Source organism: Pogona vitticeps, chromosome 4, assembly GCF_051106095.1.
Source record: "Pogona vitticeps strain Pit_001003342236 chromosome 4, PviZW2.1, whole genome shotgun sequence".
In the NCBI taxonomy this organism is placed as follows: Eukaryota; Metazoa; Chordata; class Lepidosauria; order Squamata; family Agamidae; genus Pogona; species Pogona vitticeps.
In genome coordinates, this window is record NC_135786.1 from 202,107,228 (window position 1) to 202,122,488 (window position 15,261).

Below are 15,261 nucleotides of genomic sequence, written 5' to 3' on the forward strand. Positions count from 1 at the left end.
GGCAGAAGGCGGAATAGCAGCTTCCCATTAGTTTCCCATTAGTTTCTATAGACGGAAAAGAGCAGATACGGATTAAATGGTTTTCAATGCATTCCTATGGGAAATGCAGATTCGACCTGGGAACATTGCGACCTATGAACTGCCTTCCAATACGGATTAAGTTCGTAAGTTGAGACCCCACTGTAAGTCAAAGATACTTATGATTAGTGGTTCACAAATATATACTCCTTTTTCCTTCCACACACAATGTAGAAGACCCAAGGACTGTGCCTATGCCTAATAACTAATGAGTCTTTTCAAAACTAAGCTGCAACAGAGATTTGGATTTCTGTGACTTTCTCTCTGCTAGAAGTAGAAATTAACTGTGGGATGAGAGATAATGAGATATAAATGGTCCTTTATTCAAATCTCACAAGGCTTATGAACTCACTAGGCAGTCTTTGGAAGAATTCTAAGCCTCAGTCCACCACTCTGAAATTTCATTCTATCTGCACATACATAACTCAACAAGACCTGTGTCTATAAGCCAAGATCAGACTACTAAGAAGTAGGTACAGAGGATACAACAGATACAAATTAGACACAGATTCAATGCTTCAGTTCTGTCACATCTTCAAATGGAAAACGTAAGTAACTAAAACTGATACTTTCTACTTTGTTTGTTGTGATGCTTCCTTTGCTATGAAACCTGTTAAACTTGCTTTAATTCCTGATTTTCCTGAACTGGCTTGAAACACCTTTTTATTTGTTTACTGCAGTTATCCTATAAAAGTATCTTTTTGTCTCTCCCATCTCACCTGAAATTCTGAAAACATCCAACATATGTATTTCAAGAAATGCTAAACACAACACATTAAGAGCAAAAATCTAGTTAAGTTTTTATGATTTATCTTTGAAAACATCCTTGCTTCTCTGCTATATAAAAAACCCAGTTTTTATTGCTGACTTATGATATGTTTGCAGTTTTCCTGTATCAATCATATAGTATAACATTCAGATGCTGACAAGGCTTGGCAACTTTTTTTTCTTCCTCCCGCAGACTTGCAACACTGGTATAGCAAGATATCCCCCCCCCTCTTGCCTTCAAGTTGTCCATCCTGCTACTGCATTTTAATTTATTATACTGGCAGAAGGAAAACAGGAAACACACGTTAAACAACCAGAAGGGTTTATGTGCAGTAAGAATGTGAAGAAAAACAAAGTTTGTGTTCACTCTGGAATAATGTAAAGTAAAATTTCATACTGAAGGTATGTCATTGTTCCAGGCTAACCTTTGGGCAGAACTCTCAGCAGTAACAGCCCTTTTAGCGCAGAGCAGGAAATTCCAACACTCCCTTGTCAACAGCACTGATGTTAAGATTGCTAAAGTTAATCCATTTCAAAACTAAAAGGGTTTCATGCCACAATCACAGGCTTTGGGGATTCTTAGTGGGTTTTTTTTTTTTAAAAATGCTATTATAGCAGATTACATTTATTTAAAATTATTGTCTACCCAATTTTAAATTAAACATGCTTTCAGAAGCTTACACCAATAAAATAAAATGAACATTTAGATTTAGTTTTGTTTATTGTAATTTAATGTAACATCCCATGAAGAATTTTGGGTTTTGCCATGAAGCATACTATGAACAGGAGCAGTCCTGCCATGAAGCCATGCCTATGAACAGGAGCAGTCCTGCATGAGATTCTTGTTCCATGATCCATTTCAATCCAAGGGGGAAAACCCTTTATTTTTAATTCCCAGAACTGTACTTGCCAGTCCTCACATTTAGAACAGGAAGTCCAGCTTTTTCTGGCACTGTTCCAGGACTAACTTTCTATCTGCCATTTCTCCCCAGTAATGCTAAAGAACTAATGACTAGGTATGGTTTAGCCCTCAGTTAAACAGAATATAGCTGTAAAGCTGATGAGTTGACAGCTCAACAGCTCTGGAACACACAGTGATTTCATGGGTATGCCATAATGAAAAGGCAAAAATATACATTCTCCACAACTGATGACTGCAATATAGGGTCAAAATCCTGTTGGTCCACCTGCACAATGGGAATGATGCCATCACCAGCAGCAAACTGTTGCTGATTACAGCAGCCATTTGTTGCTCCTGCTATCATTCCCACTGCATAGTCAGAGTGGTGCAATAGGGATTTCAGCCAATATATGCTAAATTAGCTTTTTGGAGTATCTAGTACTTGTAGCAGAGAACACTGTAATTAAGTTAAAATGACCAGCCCAAAGGGTTCCTGTAAACATCATCATTTCTTTTCCTAACAACAGACCCTTCTTTATAGTGTGCCAAATGCAGCTTCCAAAGGTCCTCCAAACTTCTAGCACTATCTGTCAGCCAGTATGGGAAGAGCTAACCATCAAGAAAGGACACTTTAGTACATTCACAAAGTTCACAATGCAGCTCCATACCTTCTGATCTTATTATTTATTTTAATTCTATTCTACAAAATAGACACTGCTACATGACCAAATAGCTTTATGTTCTCACAAACTAGTGGGGAGTTCTAAGATGAATTTCATGAGAATTTTAATGTCTGGTCTACATTAAATACAAAATCAACACAACAAAGTTTGTTTCTTCTTTTTTAAAAAAATTAATTTATTTTTTGTTTAGCAGTGATCACATCTTACTTCAGAAAATCTGTTATATGGAAGTATGTACATCACACACAATTAACCCAAACTCTTCAACATGAAAACTCATGAAAATAATTTACTGTAGAAATAATGTCACTCATCTTAATTAAAGGTCCCTATAAACATACTTTCACTTTTCATATATCTTAGGGAAAAGGGTTCTATATCATCTTATTAACTTCTGCATGGCAGACATAGTGCTTTTGTATGAACTATATTGTACAAATAATTATCTTGTATCTTCATCCTGTTTACATTCATGACCTTTAAGCAGGAGCACAAGATCCCAGTATCTTTCAGCTTGGCAAGTACACTACTTTACACTTAAAAATTGCATGTTGCTAGTCTACTGGTTATATGTGCACCAAAATATGGATGATGGTTAAAGTGCTTTTAGATCAATTCCTTTTTATACAGGTGAAGCAATACCACAACAAGACTTGCTACTTAATTTAAATATTTCTCACAAATACAGGATTCAGTGCTTCAACAATTACATAGGCTATTTAAGATGATGAGCATCGATTCGACCCTGCTTTCCTTTCTCCTTTTGCACTGTTTAATGTCATACAATGTGTTTGTAAATTATATCAATTCTCAAAAGAATCACATAGCCTAGTCTAATCTCCACCGACTTATAGTCAGTGGAGTTAATGGGACTTTCAAAGTCAGTAAGTTATTTAAAGAGTGGTTTTACCAGATCTGTCCCCTAGTGACTTTCCATGACTCAATGAAGATTTGAACCCAGGCCTCCTGTATCCTAGTCCCTCACTCTAACCACTACACCACAAGTAATACTTCCTTTCAATTCGTTTGCTAATTTATATGGAAACTACTCTGTTTCTTCTACTATATTTTACTGACTTCTAATATTATTTTATCATTTTATTCTACAGTTGTACAGTTATTTCTGCTATTTTTATTGTTCATTGTTTATTTGGATATTTTTCAACAGATATTTTTAAAAAACAATCCTAATAAAAGCAAATATATTTGCTTATATGATGTGCTGAAGGCAGCATATGAATGCTAAAGTAAATAAAAGATGTATAAAATAGAGTATACATACAACCATTTCTGCTGCTGCACTGAACAGTGAAAACTCTTCCCTTCCAAGATTCCCATGTCTGTATTAAGAGCTCATGGGATTTCCTGAGTTATGACTTGTCAGTTCTTTCCTTTCCACCATAAACACCTCTTCTGAACTTTTTGGTCTGAAGAAACAGAGAATCCTTACCCTCTTGATGATGCCTCTTGGCATAAGACGTATCTCCTTCATGCTGTGCATAGAATCTCTGAATGCATCTTCTCACTACATCCTCCCAGCCAGGTTTCATAGCTGCTCGCATGGTACTAGTGTCCAGTGAAGTTATCTTGCCTGAGTATATTAAAGTCACCATTAATAAGACAATAACTAGGCTTTGATTTTTTTTTTTACAACAACATCATCAACAACAGCAACAGCAACAATGATTCCATTGCTGTAGAGCAGTACAGCAATGGAATCAATTATCTTGAGAGGTGGCAAGTGTGGCAACACTGAAGGCATTCAAGAGAAATTTAGACAACCAGCTGGCAGATATTCTTTAATTTGCATTCCTGCATTGAACAGGGGGTTGGACTCAATGGTCTTATAGGCTCCTTCCAACTTAATTATTCTATGATTCTATGAAATATTTAAAAATGTACTCTCACAGTACCTTGCAAATCCTGACGAGTGCTAAATGTCTCTGATGACGGCAGTAATGGCCTTTCCTTCATTGGAACTCTTCTTGCCACACAAATCAAGCAAGATTGCAGATCTGAAATGGAACAAAATTACTTACTGCAGAAAAGTGTGATAATAAGTGAATTATACAAAACAAATATGTGCTTTAAAAAAACTAGGCATGCCAGATTCTGGTTTTAATACTATCAGAACACTCCACTATCTATGAACTGAAAAAGATTTAAATTAATATAATATGAGAGAAAACAAAAATATAATTGTTGAAATGCTTTGCTATACTCCAATCTTCTCACATGCCTTATCTGGCTCTACCTACTTCTGTTCCCATACAGATAAAAATGCAAATTTCTTCTCAAGCACACTGAATATGGTGGATAAAAATCAATGATTTTTTTAAAAAATCAAATTGATTTAAATCAAAACCACACTGTCACTGATATACCAGAATTGACACCTCAGTCCTCATTGTAATTTTACAAGTATAAAAGCATCAGGGTTCTATGGCTCTTTCTGTTGTATTTAATTTACCACTACATTTTTACAATTCAAACCTTTCTCTGGGTTCTCTGAACAACAGTTTACCTACCTGTAATTGTGGTTCTTCGAGTGGACCTCCGTGATTCACAGTCTGGGTGATCCGCGCATGTGTGGAGTATCGTCAGAATATTCTAGAGCTTCTGCGGTAGAAAAAGATACATTAGTGCAGCCCCCTCCCCCCTGATATATGTACTTTGGCGCCAAGGCTCTCTCTTCAGTTAAGCTAACTGCCATGTAAAAGGAAGGGCATGACACTGGGAAGCCTAGGTCGGGATGTGTGAATCACAGAGGTCCACTCGAAGAACCACAATTACAGGTAAGTAACCCACCATTCTTCTTTGTGGCCTCTGTGAATCACACTCTGGGTGACTAAAATACTACCTTACCCAGAGAAGGGTGTCACGTCAAGGTAGATGAGTGTACAGCACATCTGACGAATGGCCAATCAATAGTGACTGATAAACGTAGACATCTATGATCATGTGGCAGAGACACAAATGTCAGTGAGGGGGATCCCTTGGAGAAATGCTGTGGATGTCACGAATGCCCTGGTGGAATGAGGGTGGATAGTTTGTGGCACTGGACAGTGGGCGAGCTGGTAAGCAAGCTGGATATGTAGCAGACGCAACCCACTTGGATATTCACTGCAAAGTAACTTGGAGGCCCTTCGAAGGAAGCTGATAGCTGACAAAGAGTCTAGCTGAGCGCCTGAAAGATTGAGTGCAGGCTATATAGAAAGCCAGAGCCCGTCTAACATCCAAGGTATGAAGAATCTGTTCTTGAGGATTAGATGGAGATGAAGGGCAGAAGAACCAAAAACTGGGACAGGTGAAACTGGGAGACAACCTTGGGAAGGAAAGAAATATCTACAAAGAGTTTATCAGGGTAAAAGATAAGGGAGATAAGGGTAGTCAGACTGTAGGGGTGCTAGCTTGCTAGTGTGTTGTGCTGATGTGATAGCTATGAGGAAAGCTGTATTTAAGGTACAGTGGGGTCTTGACTTGAGAACTTAATCCGTATTGGAAGGCGGTTCTCAAGTCAAAAAGTCTGTAAGTCAAGTCTCCATTGACCTACAGTGCATTAAAAACCGATTAATCCCGTAACAGGCCGTTTTTGTTCCATTTTGTTTTTTTTTCTGGTCTGTAAGTCAAATCTCAGTCTGCAAGTCAAACCTAAATTTTGCGGCCAGAGAAGTCTGTAACTCAAAAAGTCTGTAAGTCAAGCCGTCTGTAAGTCAAGACCCCACTGTAAGTAGTTGAAGGTCAGTCGATGCATGGGGCTCAAACGGGGCCCCTGTAAGGTGTCGAAGGACTAGGATCAATGACTACTGAGGTGATGGAGGACATATATCAGGGTATATACGTAACAGTTCTTTGAGAAAACTTTTGAGAGTACGATGTCTGAATTTTTTGTATTTAATTTTTTTTATTTTTTGCTGCCAGAGAGGTTGGTGGTTGATGCGTCACAATTGCTGAGAAGTAAACTTTGAGCGATGAAAGAGAAAGACCTGCAGTTTTTAAGTGTAAGAGAAAATGAAGAACAGTGGTGAGGGAAGGTTTGATTGGGGATAGCAATGACAAGGAAATGAATGATTGGTTCCCCCCCCTCCCCATTTATACATATAGGCCTTTTTGGTCGAGGGTTTCTTTGCCTGACGAAGGATATTCATCAGGAAGGCAAAATCCTCCATGCTGCAAGATGAAGGGCAGGGAGATCTGGGTGAAGAATCTGGTTCTTGTTTTGTATGAGCAGGTGAGGAAGATGGGGCAGGTGGTACATTTTGGAAGACAGCTGGTGATGAATTGGAAACCATGGCTGTCATGGCCACTATGGTGCTATTAGGATGATGTTGGGCCTGTCCTGCTGGAGTCGCATGACAACCTCGTGGAGAAGTGGAAATGGTGGAAAGAAGTACAGTGGTACCTCGCTAGACGATTGCCTCGCAAAATGAGGAATTCGCTAGACGATGACTTTTTTGAGCGATGTTGTGCTTCACAAAATGATTGCTCCTATGGGCAATTTTCACTGGACGATGTTTGGGTCCTTGCCTCCTTGCCTCGCAAAACAGGGGTTTTTTTTGACCCTGTTTCACAAGACGGTTTCCCCCCCCCCCCAATTGGAAGACATTAATTACATAAGACCTACATTTTATCCGAAAAAAGTGGGGGAGAAAGTGTATGCTGCTGTTTTTCCTGGAAAGCCAGCAACATACACTTTCTCCCCCACTTTTTGGGATAAAAAAGTAGGATAAAAGTGGGATAAAAAAAGTAGGTCTTATGTAATTAATGTGTTTCAATGGGGGGGGGGAACCATCTTGCAAAGCATCACCAATGGGGCTATGGCTGCAAATTTAAATGGTAGAGGATGGTGAAAACAGCCAGGAACCAAAGGGTAAAGAGATTTAAAAAAAAAAACCAGAAATCACATAATGCCCCCATTAACACATATTTATGTAGTTGAGTTCCCCACATTTGGGGAAATCACAGGGCTCAACAGCACACCCAAAGTGCAATGGATGAGCCTCTCCCTGGGAAAACCATTTTTACAACATGGTATTTCCTCTACAAGTTATGAATTGGAATGGCCCTTGCAGCTCCTACCTCCTTCTGTCCCCTGACCCCCCCCCAAGTCATGGTCACCCCTGGCTGCACCTCCCACTCAGTACAGGGCTGCACAGCCCCAGTCCTGCCAGAGGCCAAGAGAGCTCCTCAGTGTTTTGGGGTGCCCTGCGGGACCCCCATCAGGGGCTAGGTGTTCCTCCCACAATCCTCAAGTGCACAGGTATTAGCATAAGGTATTAGTATATGCTAATACCTGTGCGTTAGAGGATTGTGGGAGGAACACCTAGCCCCTGATGGGGGTCCCGCAGGGCACTTCAAAACACTGAGGAGCTCTCTTGGCCTCTGGCAGGACTGGGGCTGTGCAGCCCTGTACTGAGTGGAAGGTGTAGCCAGGGGATCACCATGACTTGGGGGAGTCAGGGGACAGAAGGGGGTTTGACTCCTTTTACCTTCTTTCTTTGTTGCTGGAGAGAGAAAGAGGGGGAAGGCTATCTGAGACCCAGTGAATTTCCAAAGGCAGTGCAGGTGAGGGGATTGCTTTTCCCCAATATGGTATGGGGAACTGTGTTTTGCAAGATGATGTTTTCTATGGACAATTTTCACAAGACAGTGATTTTTTTGTCAGTTGGGAGAAACGCTTGAGCTTGTTTGGAGTCTATGATATCTCCTATATAATGGATTAGTCTTGTAGGAATTAAAGTGGACTTTTGCAGATTCACTGTGAGGCTGAGATCTTGGAGGAGAGACAAAGTGAAGCGGATATCATGCTTGTGCCTTGTAGCGAGAGTCGGCTACAGGGAGCCAGTCATCGATGTATGGGAAGATATGAATTTTGTGGAGCCTGAGGTATGTTGCCATGCATTTGCTGAATACTTAGAGAGTCTTTGAATCCAAATGGGAGTCTTTTGAACTGGTAGGCCTGAGCTCTGAGTTGGAAACGCAGGTAAAGCCTGTGAGATGAGTGGATGGAGATATGGAAGTAGGCATCTCTTAAGTCTATAACTGCAAATCTTTTTTGCGGAGTAATGAAAGAACAGACTCGAGGGTGACCATGTGAAATTTGGTGGTAGTGATGTATTGGCTTACTTCTCTGAGATCAAGGATTGGGAGGAGGTCTCTTTTGGTACGGTGAAATAACGAGAGAGAAAACCTTTAGCTGTAAGGTGTAGTGGTACTAGTTCTATGGTGTCTTTGAGTAATGACTATTTTGTCTTGTAGGATTCGTGACGGAAGTGTGGTGGTGTGTGATGGCGGAGTACCTGTACTCTATGATGGAAAGGACCCAGGCATTTGTGGTGATGTCATTCCATGCAGGTGTTTCCAGAGGGCAGGGGGAGGTGGAGGGTGAGAGGTTGTGTTAAGATCTCAGCCGACTGGATGTCAAACCTGATGTTTGGGTTTGCAGTTATGGTGCCTGGCTGTGGTTTGTTGCTGGGCTTTGGTTCGGTAAGGTTGTTGTCTTTAGTAAGGTGCATTGGTTGTTTCCCTCTGAGGTTCTTGCTGAAACCTCTGATAAGAGGTGTAAGGGTGACACTACTGTATGAATTGAGGACACTGTTGGTATGTGGGGTAAACACCCCAACGCCTGGCAGCTGTTCTCTTTTTCTGGATATTTTTGAGAATGTCATCTGTCTCAGCATTGAAGAGGCCAACTCCACTGAAAGGGAGGTCTTTAATGTGGGCATGGGCATCCTCTGCAAGACCAGCAGATCTAAGCCAGGAGAACCGACAAAGAGCTTCACAGGTAGTCATAGATTCTGATGTGGCATCAACAGTTGCTTAGCTACCCAGAGGTCTCCTTGTTGAAAAATTTAGAACAGAATCCTTTTATCTTCAGGGAGTGCATCAGCAAGCATTGGCAGGCGCCCATAGCTCCTTGATAATTGGCGACTCTCATGGTAAAGGGGGCAAAATAATACAGCCATCTGCCAATGGAGTCAATATACCTACTGTCCTTATTTGATGGTATTAGAATTTGTCAATGTCAAGAGCGGGATTGTGAAGCTTTGGCAAAGATGGAATTAGGAGCAGGTTGTTTCTGCAGAAAGATAGCATCAGGCTCATGAACCCGATAGAGATTGTCGATGTGCCTAGACACTGTGTGTGATTAGGCTGGTTTAGTCCACAAGTGTTTCGCTGTGCTAAGGAGAGATGGAAGCATAGGGATGTGGACCAGTATGGTTGTGTCTTTGGAGATGGGATCACAAATATGATCGGATGGTTCAGTAGTAACTCTGTGAATTTGTGGTTCGAGGGACTTAGTCATGTGAACCATTAGCTGAGCATAGTTTTGAAAATCCTCAGCCAGTGATGGGGGGTAGGGGTGTCTGTCTGCTAGGTCAGATTCTGGTGATGTTAAAAGTACAGATGGTGTTTGAGGTCTGGAGCCATGATCAGAAGGATTGGTACTGTGTCATGAGTCAATTGACATTGGTGTTGAAAGGTTGCTTCTCGAGATGTTGTTGACATAGAGCTGTTGACATCGAAGGTACCTTGGTTGTGAGTGGTCAATATAGAGGGCTGTTAATATCGAGGGAGTTGGTGTGGAGCCGGTGTTGATATAGAAGTTGTTGTCTATGTCGAGGAGGCTGCTGAGCTGGCAAGGCCGTCAATGGACCACATTGGATGACAGTGAAATAAACAGATGCAGGCAATGCCAAGCGGGATGGGAGCTTGAAGTCATCTGGATGGGCAGGAAAGTAATAGCTTGTCGGTGCCACAAAGGTGACCAGAGCTGAGGAGTGTTGGTCGACTCATCGAGGTTTCTTTGGCATTGAGTGATAGGAGGTACCTGGCAACTCTGGGCGATCATGATGGTATGATGGCTTTGATGTCAAAGGTTCCCATGTAGGGATGAAATGACTGGCTGCTGCCACCATACCAGGGAAATCAACTGGTCAATAGTGCTTGGCAGGCCTTTCAGGCACTGATTGGGGCAAAATGCATCCCAATGATGGTGCTGGGAGTAAGCAGTGTGTGTGCGAGAGAGAAAGTAGACGTTTTTGTAAGGTTGGTCCCTCTGTTGGTGTGCCGGAAGCTTACAGGGGCAGACTAAGGCACAGTTTCAAGTTGCGTTTCAGTGCCGTAGATGTTCGGCGAAGCAACTGATGAAGACTCACTAGGGGAGTCGGAAGATTGCTGACGGCAGAGAAGTCATGAGTCAGTTGACACTCTCTTACCATTCAGGAAACTGCAATGGCGATGGCTGATGATGTGGAACTGCCTCATCATCAGAGAGAGAAAGAGAGAGAGCTGGCATAGATAAGGTCTCCGGATTCAGGTGGTTGTGAAGTTGGAGTGGAAACGGCCTTGGAAGGCTTTGACTTAGAGACCTTAATGTTCTTTGGTGACGAAAGTTCAGGTGCCGAGGATACGTCAGTCGACGGTTTGCCTTTGGTGGTTGTTTTTGATATCAAGGCTTTCAACATCAAATGCTTGGCTTTGTGAGACCGTGGGGCGGTCAGTAAAGATGACGCTGAGGGCAGAACAGGTTCTCTGTGTTCAGAGTGGGAAGGGATAGCTGATGAATGCTAACTTGCTGCCATGGACATGGCTTTGTCCATGACTTTGGCATGGGGTACAGAAATGCATGATCGTTGAGCCATGGGTTTAGTTAGTAGGCTAGAGAGATTGCTCCCAAAGCCAAAGTTTTAGTCTAGAAAGGCGACTATGGAGAACCCTGTGCCTGAAGTTTTTGTAGTGACAACGAAGAGGTTTGATGAGCCTCTTCAAGGCAAAAAAGACACTTAGCACGGCCATCCAAGAGGGGAATTTTGTTCTTACAGACCACGCAATGTTTGAACAGGCCTGAAGAGGCCATGAACCAAAACTGGAGAGATGGGGAGGGGGGGCTTTGGCCCAAAGGTCTGGGCGTTCTTTAAAGAATAAGAATGGCAAAGGAAGGGACTAAAATAATAAAGAATATTTATTTATTTATTTATTTATTTATTTATTTATTTATTTATTTATTTATTTATAAGGTATGACTGAGGCTTTCAATGCGCCGATTGAAGAGAAACTAAGGGAGAGCCTTGGCGCCAAGGTACATATACCAGGGGCGAGGGGCCTACACTAATGTACTGTATCTTTTTCTACTGTAGAAGCTCTAGAATATTCTGATGAGGCTCCGTGCATGTGCAGAGCACACAGAGTGTACAGTGGGGTCTTGACTTGAGAACTTAATCCGTATTGGAAAGCGGTTCTCAAGACAAAAAGTCTGTAAGTCAAGTCTCCATTGACCTACAGTGCATTGAAAACCGATTAATCCCATAACAGGCCGTTTTTGTTCCATTTTGGTTGTTTTCTGGTCTGTAAGTCAAATCTCAGTCTGCAAGTCAAACCTAAATTTTGCGGCCAGAGAAGTCTGTAACTCAAAAAGTCTGTAAGTCAAGCCGTCTGTAAGTCAAGGGTCCACTGTAATTCACAGAGGCCATGAAGAGGAATCAATCCCAACATATTCTCTATTCCTTCTATCTGTGTTTTTAACACATGCTTCATCTCACATACAAGTATTAAAGAAACAGGTTCACTCACAACAGGACTTTGGGCAGACAGTCTGGGCAACACTTAGTTCTCTTCTTTACAAGGCAATGTTATCATTTGCTAAATGTTGCCCAGGCTGTCTATCCAAAGTCCTGCTGTGAGTGAAAGACAGGTTACTCACCTACAACTTCAGTCCTTTGACACAATGGGTGTTCTGTGCTTGTGCAGACAATCCTTTGGAATGTTCCGGAGCCTCGTGTGTGTGTGTGATATAAATAAATAAAATGATCTCCGTCTCTGTACCTTAGTCCTTGCTGTGCCCGCCGCAGAGAGAGAGAGAGAGAGAGAGACAGAGACAGAGAGAGAGACAGACAGAAAGAGAGAGAGAGTGGTGAGACAGTAGCAGGGAGGAGGACAGAATGTGTGAATAAACAGAGGTCCACTTGAATAATTGAAGTTACAGGTGAGTAGCTTGTCTTTCTTCATGGCCTCTATGTATTCACACAACAGGTTACTAGCATACTTCTGATGCCAACAAGAAGTGCCACCTCTATTGCTCTCAAGCTGGTGGAGGGCTGCATTCCATGGGACTATGCAAGCAGGATCTGAAGGCCTAATGTGATGTGAGAGCAGTGAAGATGCTCTTGGACAGTTCCCATTCATGTGTCTGTACCAAAGCATAGCCAAGAGCACTGGCTTTGGTATTGTATCTGGAAACATGGATAGGCATGGGGAAGATCCTGTGGGTAATACATCCGTATCATATGTGAATGGTGAGATAGAGCAGGCAAAGGGATCAAGTACCGCCCTACTTGTTTAGATAGTACATTGCTACTATGTTGTCTGTGGCAATGTGTACAATCTTGTTGACATGGAGGTTCATGAAAGCCAAATGCTTTGAAGATTGCCAGCAGCTCGAGGAAATTGATGTGGTGCATCCTCTCATATGGGGACAAATGGCATTGTTGAGGCAGTGAGCACCTCAGCCAGTGGTGCTGGCATCGTTAACCAACATCAGGCTGCATTGGGGATGCCAGAAGGGTATTCCCACCATCAGGTGACATCGTTGGTCCACCAGAGAACTTGCTTCCTGAATTGGCAAGGCAAGAGAAGCTTCTTGAATTGTGAATCTGTCTGACTGTTGTAGTTTAGGAGGTAGTAGAGTTGAAGGGGTTTCATGTAAAGTCTGGCATGTGGGATCACAGTCATGGTTGAGGCCATTAGTCCCAACAGTATCTAAATGGAGAGCACTGTGGATGCTTGCAAAGTGGAGATTCACATGGCATGAGAAGTGAGGGGCAGAATGGAAGGATCTGTAACTGAGATATCATGACCTATGATGAAGCGTATGAAGAATTGATGGTGGTCTCATATTGAGATATGAAAATAAGTATCTTTTAAGTCCATGGCTATGAACCAGTCCCTATTACTCCCCAGGGCTAGAATGGTCTGTAGAGTCATCATGCAGAACTGTTTAATGGTGATGTATTTGTTGATGCATCTGAGATCTAGAATTGTTTGTAGACTGCTATCACTCTTGGATACGATGAAATAACAGGACTAAAAGCTATCTGGCAGGGATTCCCTTGGGACTTGGAGGATGGTGTGTTTCACTAGAAGTGACACCACTTCCACCACCAGGAGTGGTGATGGTAGAGTAGCTTGGATACGTCCCATTGGAGGCAAGCAATGGAACTTGACAGCATAGCCATGAACAATGATGTCCAGTATCCAAGAGCTGGTGCTTATGTTGCGCCGATTGTGTGTGGAAAATGTTCAGATTGGGGAAGGGATGAGGGACAGAATGTTCTCAATCTCAGAAGGGAGAGTCAAAGACACTGTTTAGGTTTCTTGTCAGTGGTTGTTTGTATTTATTGTACCTGGAGTAGGTAGCATAAGATTGCTGTTGAAACCGTGGTTTGTCCACCGGTGGGTGGTATGGTAGGTTGACTGTGAGGGCTGTTTTAAGTTGAAGCCCAAACATTTAGCTCCAGTCTTTTTCTTGTGGAAGTCTTGCATGATATGTCCACCAAATGGCAGCTCTTCAATAAAAGGCCTGGAGTCCTTAGGAATGCCCACTGATTTAATGTACTGTATGTGTGGTGATGAGTGGTTATAGCTGATGCCATGCTCTTAGCCACGCAATCCATGACAAGACGGGAAGAATGAATCTGGTGACCAATAAGTGCAATGATTTGATTAGGCATCCTTCAGTCTCGAGAGACTATGATATCGTGTTCTGTATGGAGGACTTGGAACAGTGTCTAGTGTGGCTAAGAAGGCCAACAAGAGTGACCATCCCTTCCAAACTGAAGACAAATACAATCTGTACCCTGTCTAGCTCCCTGATTTTGCTGCTTTTGTGCTGCCTCCTTGTCTCGGCCTGCTGGACAAGGGTCTCTTCAAATTGGGAGAGGCCGTGATGCACCGCCTGCCTCCAGGCTGAATAGTCAGATGTCAGGGTTTTCCATCTGTTGAGATCGATTTCCAAGGCCTTCAGATCCCGCTTGCATCGCAAGCTCCCCAGAGGGAGACTACAGCTGCGATATCCTTGTATCGCAGCTGTGGTCTCCCTCTGGGTCAATTTCCCTGCACTAATTCTCCATACAGGAGTTTTTTTTCTTTGACAGATCCCGAGTCTGGCAATCACATCTCTTGCAGGGCAACAATGTCCATCTGCAGTCTACTCAGTTCCATGTTGATGACAGCTGTCTTGCTATTTCCTGCAGGTCATTAGAAAAGCTGTAGTCAGAAAAGCCAGGGGTCTTTGTCCGTACATTCCAGGTGCCCAGCTTTAGGGCAGAAGTTTTCTTATGATTGTTACATGGTGCAGGGTTATCAATCTGCTTGTCGGCTTTCACCCTAAACTCCACGCACCCCGTAGGTTAACAGATTGTGGTGAGGTAGCACCTTACTGGCTGGGGGCTGCCCAGCTTAGGGCGGGTGGTAGCTACCTAGTGAGGTGCAGTGACCTCTCCCACCATCAGAAGTAGCCCCTGGCGTCATGCTCTATGTCAATCGAGCAATGACTTATAACCGGTTACTGCTACTTCCCATGTTGTTTCAACACTGTATGCAAAGCTGGAGTGTCCTCTCCAGAGCACAAAGCTTGGGTAAAGTAATATGGAGGATAGGCTGTTAGCCAAGCAGCAAATCCCCCCTCTCCATGTCACTGAAATAGTCCACTGGAAAGGTAAGAGCAAATACAACTGGTTCCAGCGACGTTGCAGGAGTTGACAGAATGACACAAACTGCCTCCGGGACTCCGGCTTTAGATTTTGCCTCGAGGTTAACTCCTGTAGCCTTTTC

At 42.7% G+C, this 15,261-nt stretch overlaps 1 protein-coding gene and 1 non-coding gene across 24 annotated transcripts in view; both read right to left on the bottom strand.

Annotated features, from left to right (window-relative positions):
• Positions 1-15,261, bottom strand: part of NCOA2 (nuclear receptor coactivator 2) — a 192,424-nt gene that overhangs the window by 31,381 nt on the left and 145,782 nt on the right. For 21 of the 23 annotated variants that reach the window (XM_072999019.2, XM_078393819.1, XM_072999016.2 and 18 more), the window contains 2 exons: positions 4,344-4,445; positions 3,881-4,021 (listed from right to left, as the gene is read on the bottom strand). In XM_072999019.2, coding sequence (XP_072855120.2) covers positions 3,881-4,021; positions 4,344-4,445 — 243 coding nt within the window. Of the gene's footprint in view, positions 1-3,880; positions 4,022-4,343; positions 4,446-4,958; positions 5,065-15,261 lie in introns of those variants that run through there. The other 2 variants (XM_020812563.3, XM_078393822.1) reach the window with 2 other exon arrangements.
• On the bottom strand, positions 7,325-7,485 carry LOC140707149 (U1 spliceosomal RNA). Its single transcript, XR_012087107.2, has one exon. It is a non-coding gene; the product is annotated as a U1 spliceosomal RNA (small nuclear RNA).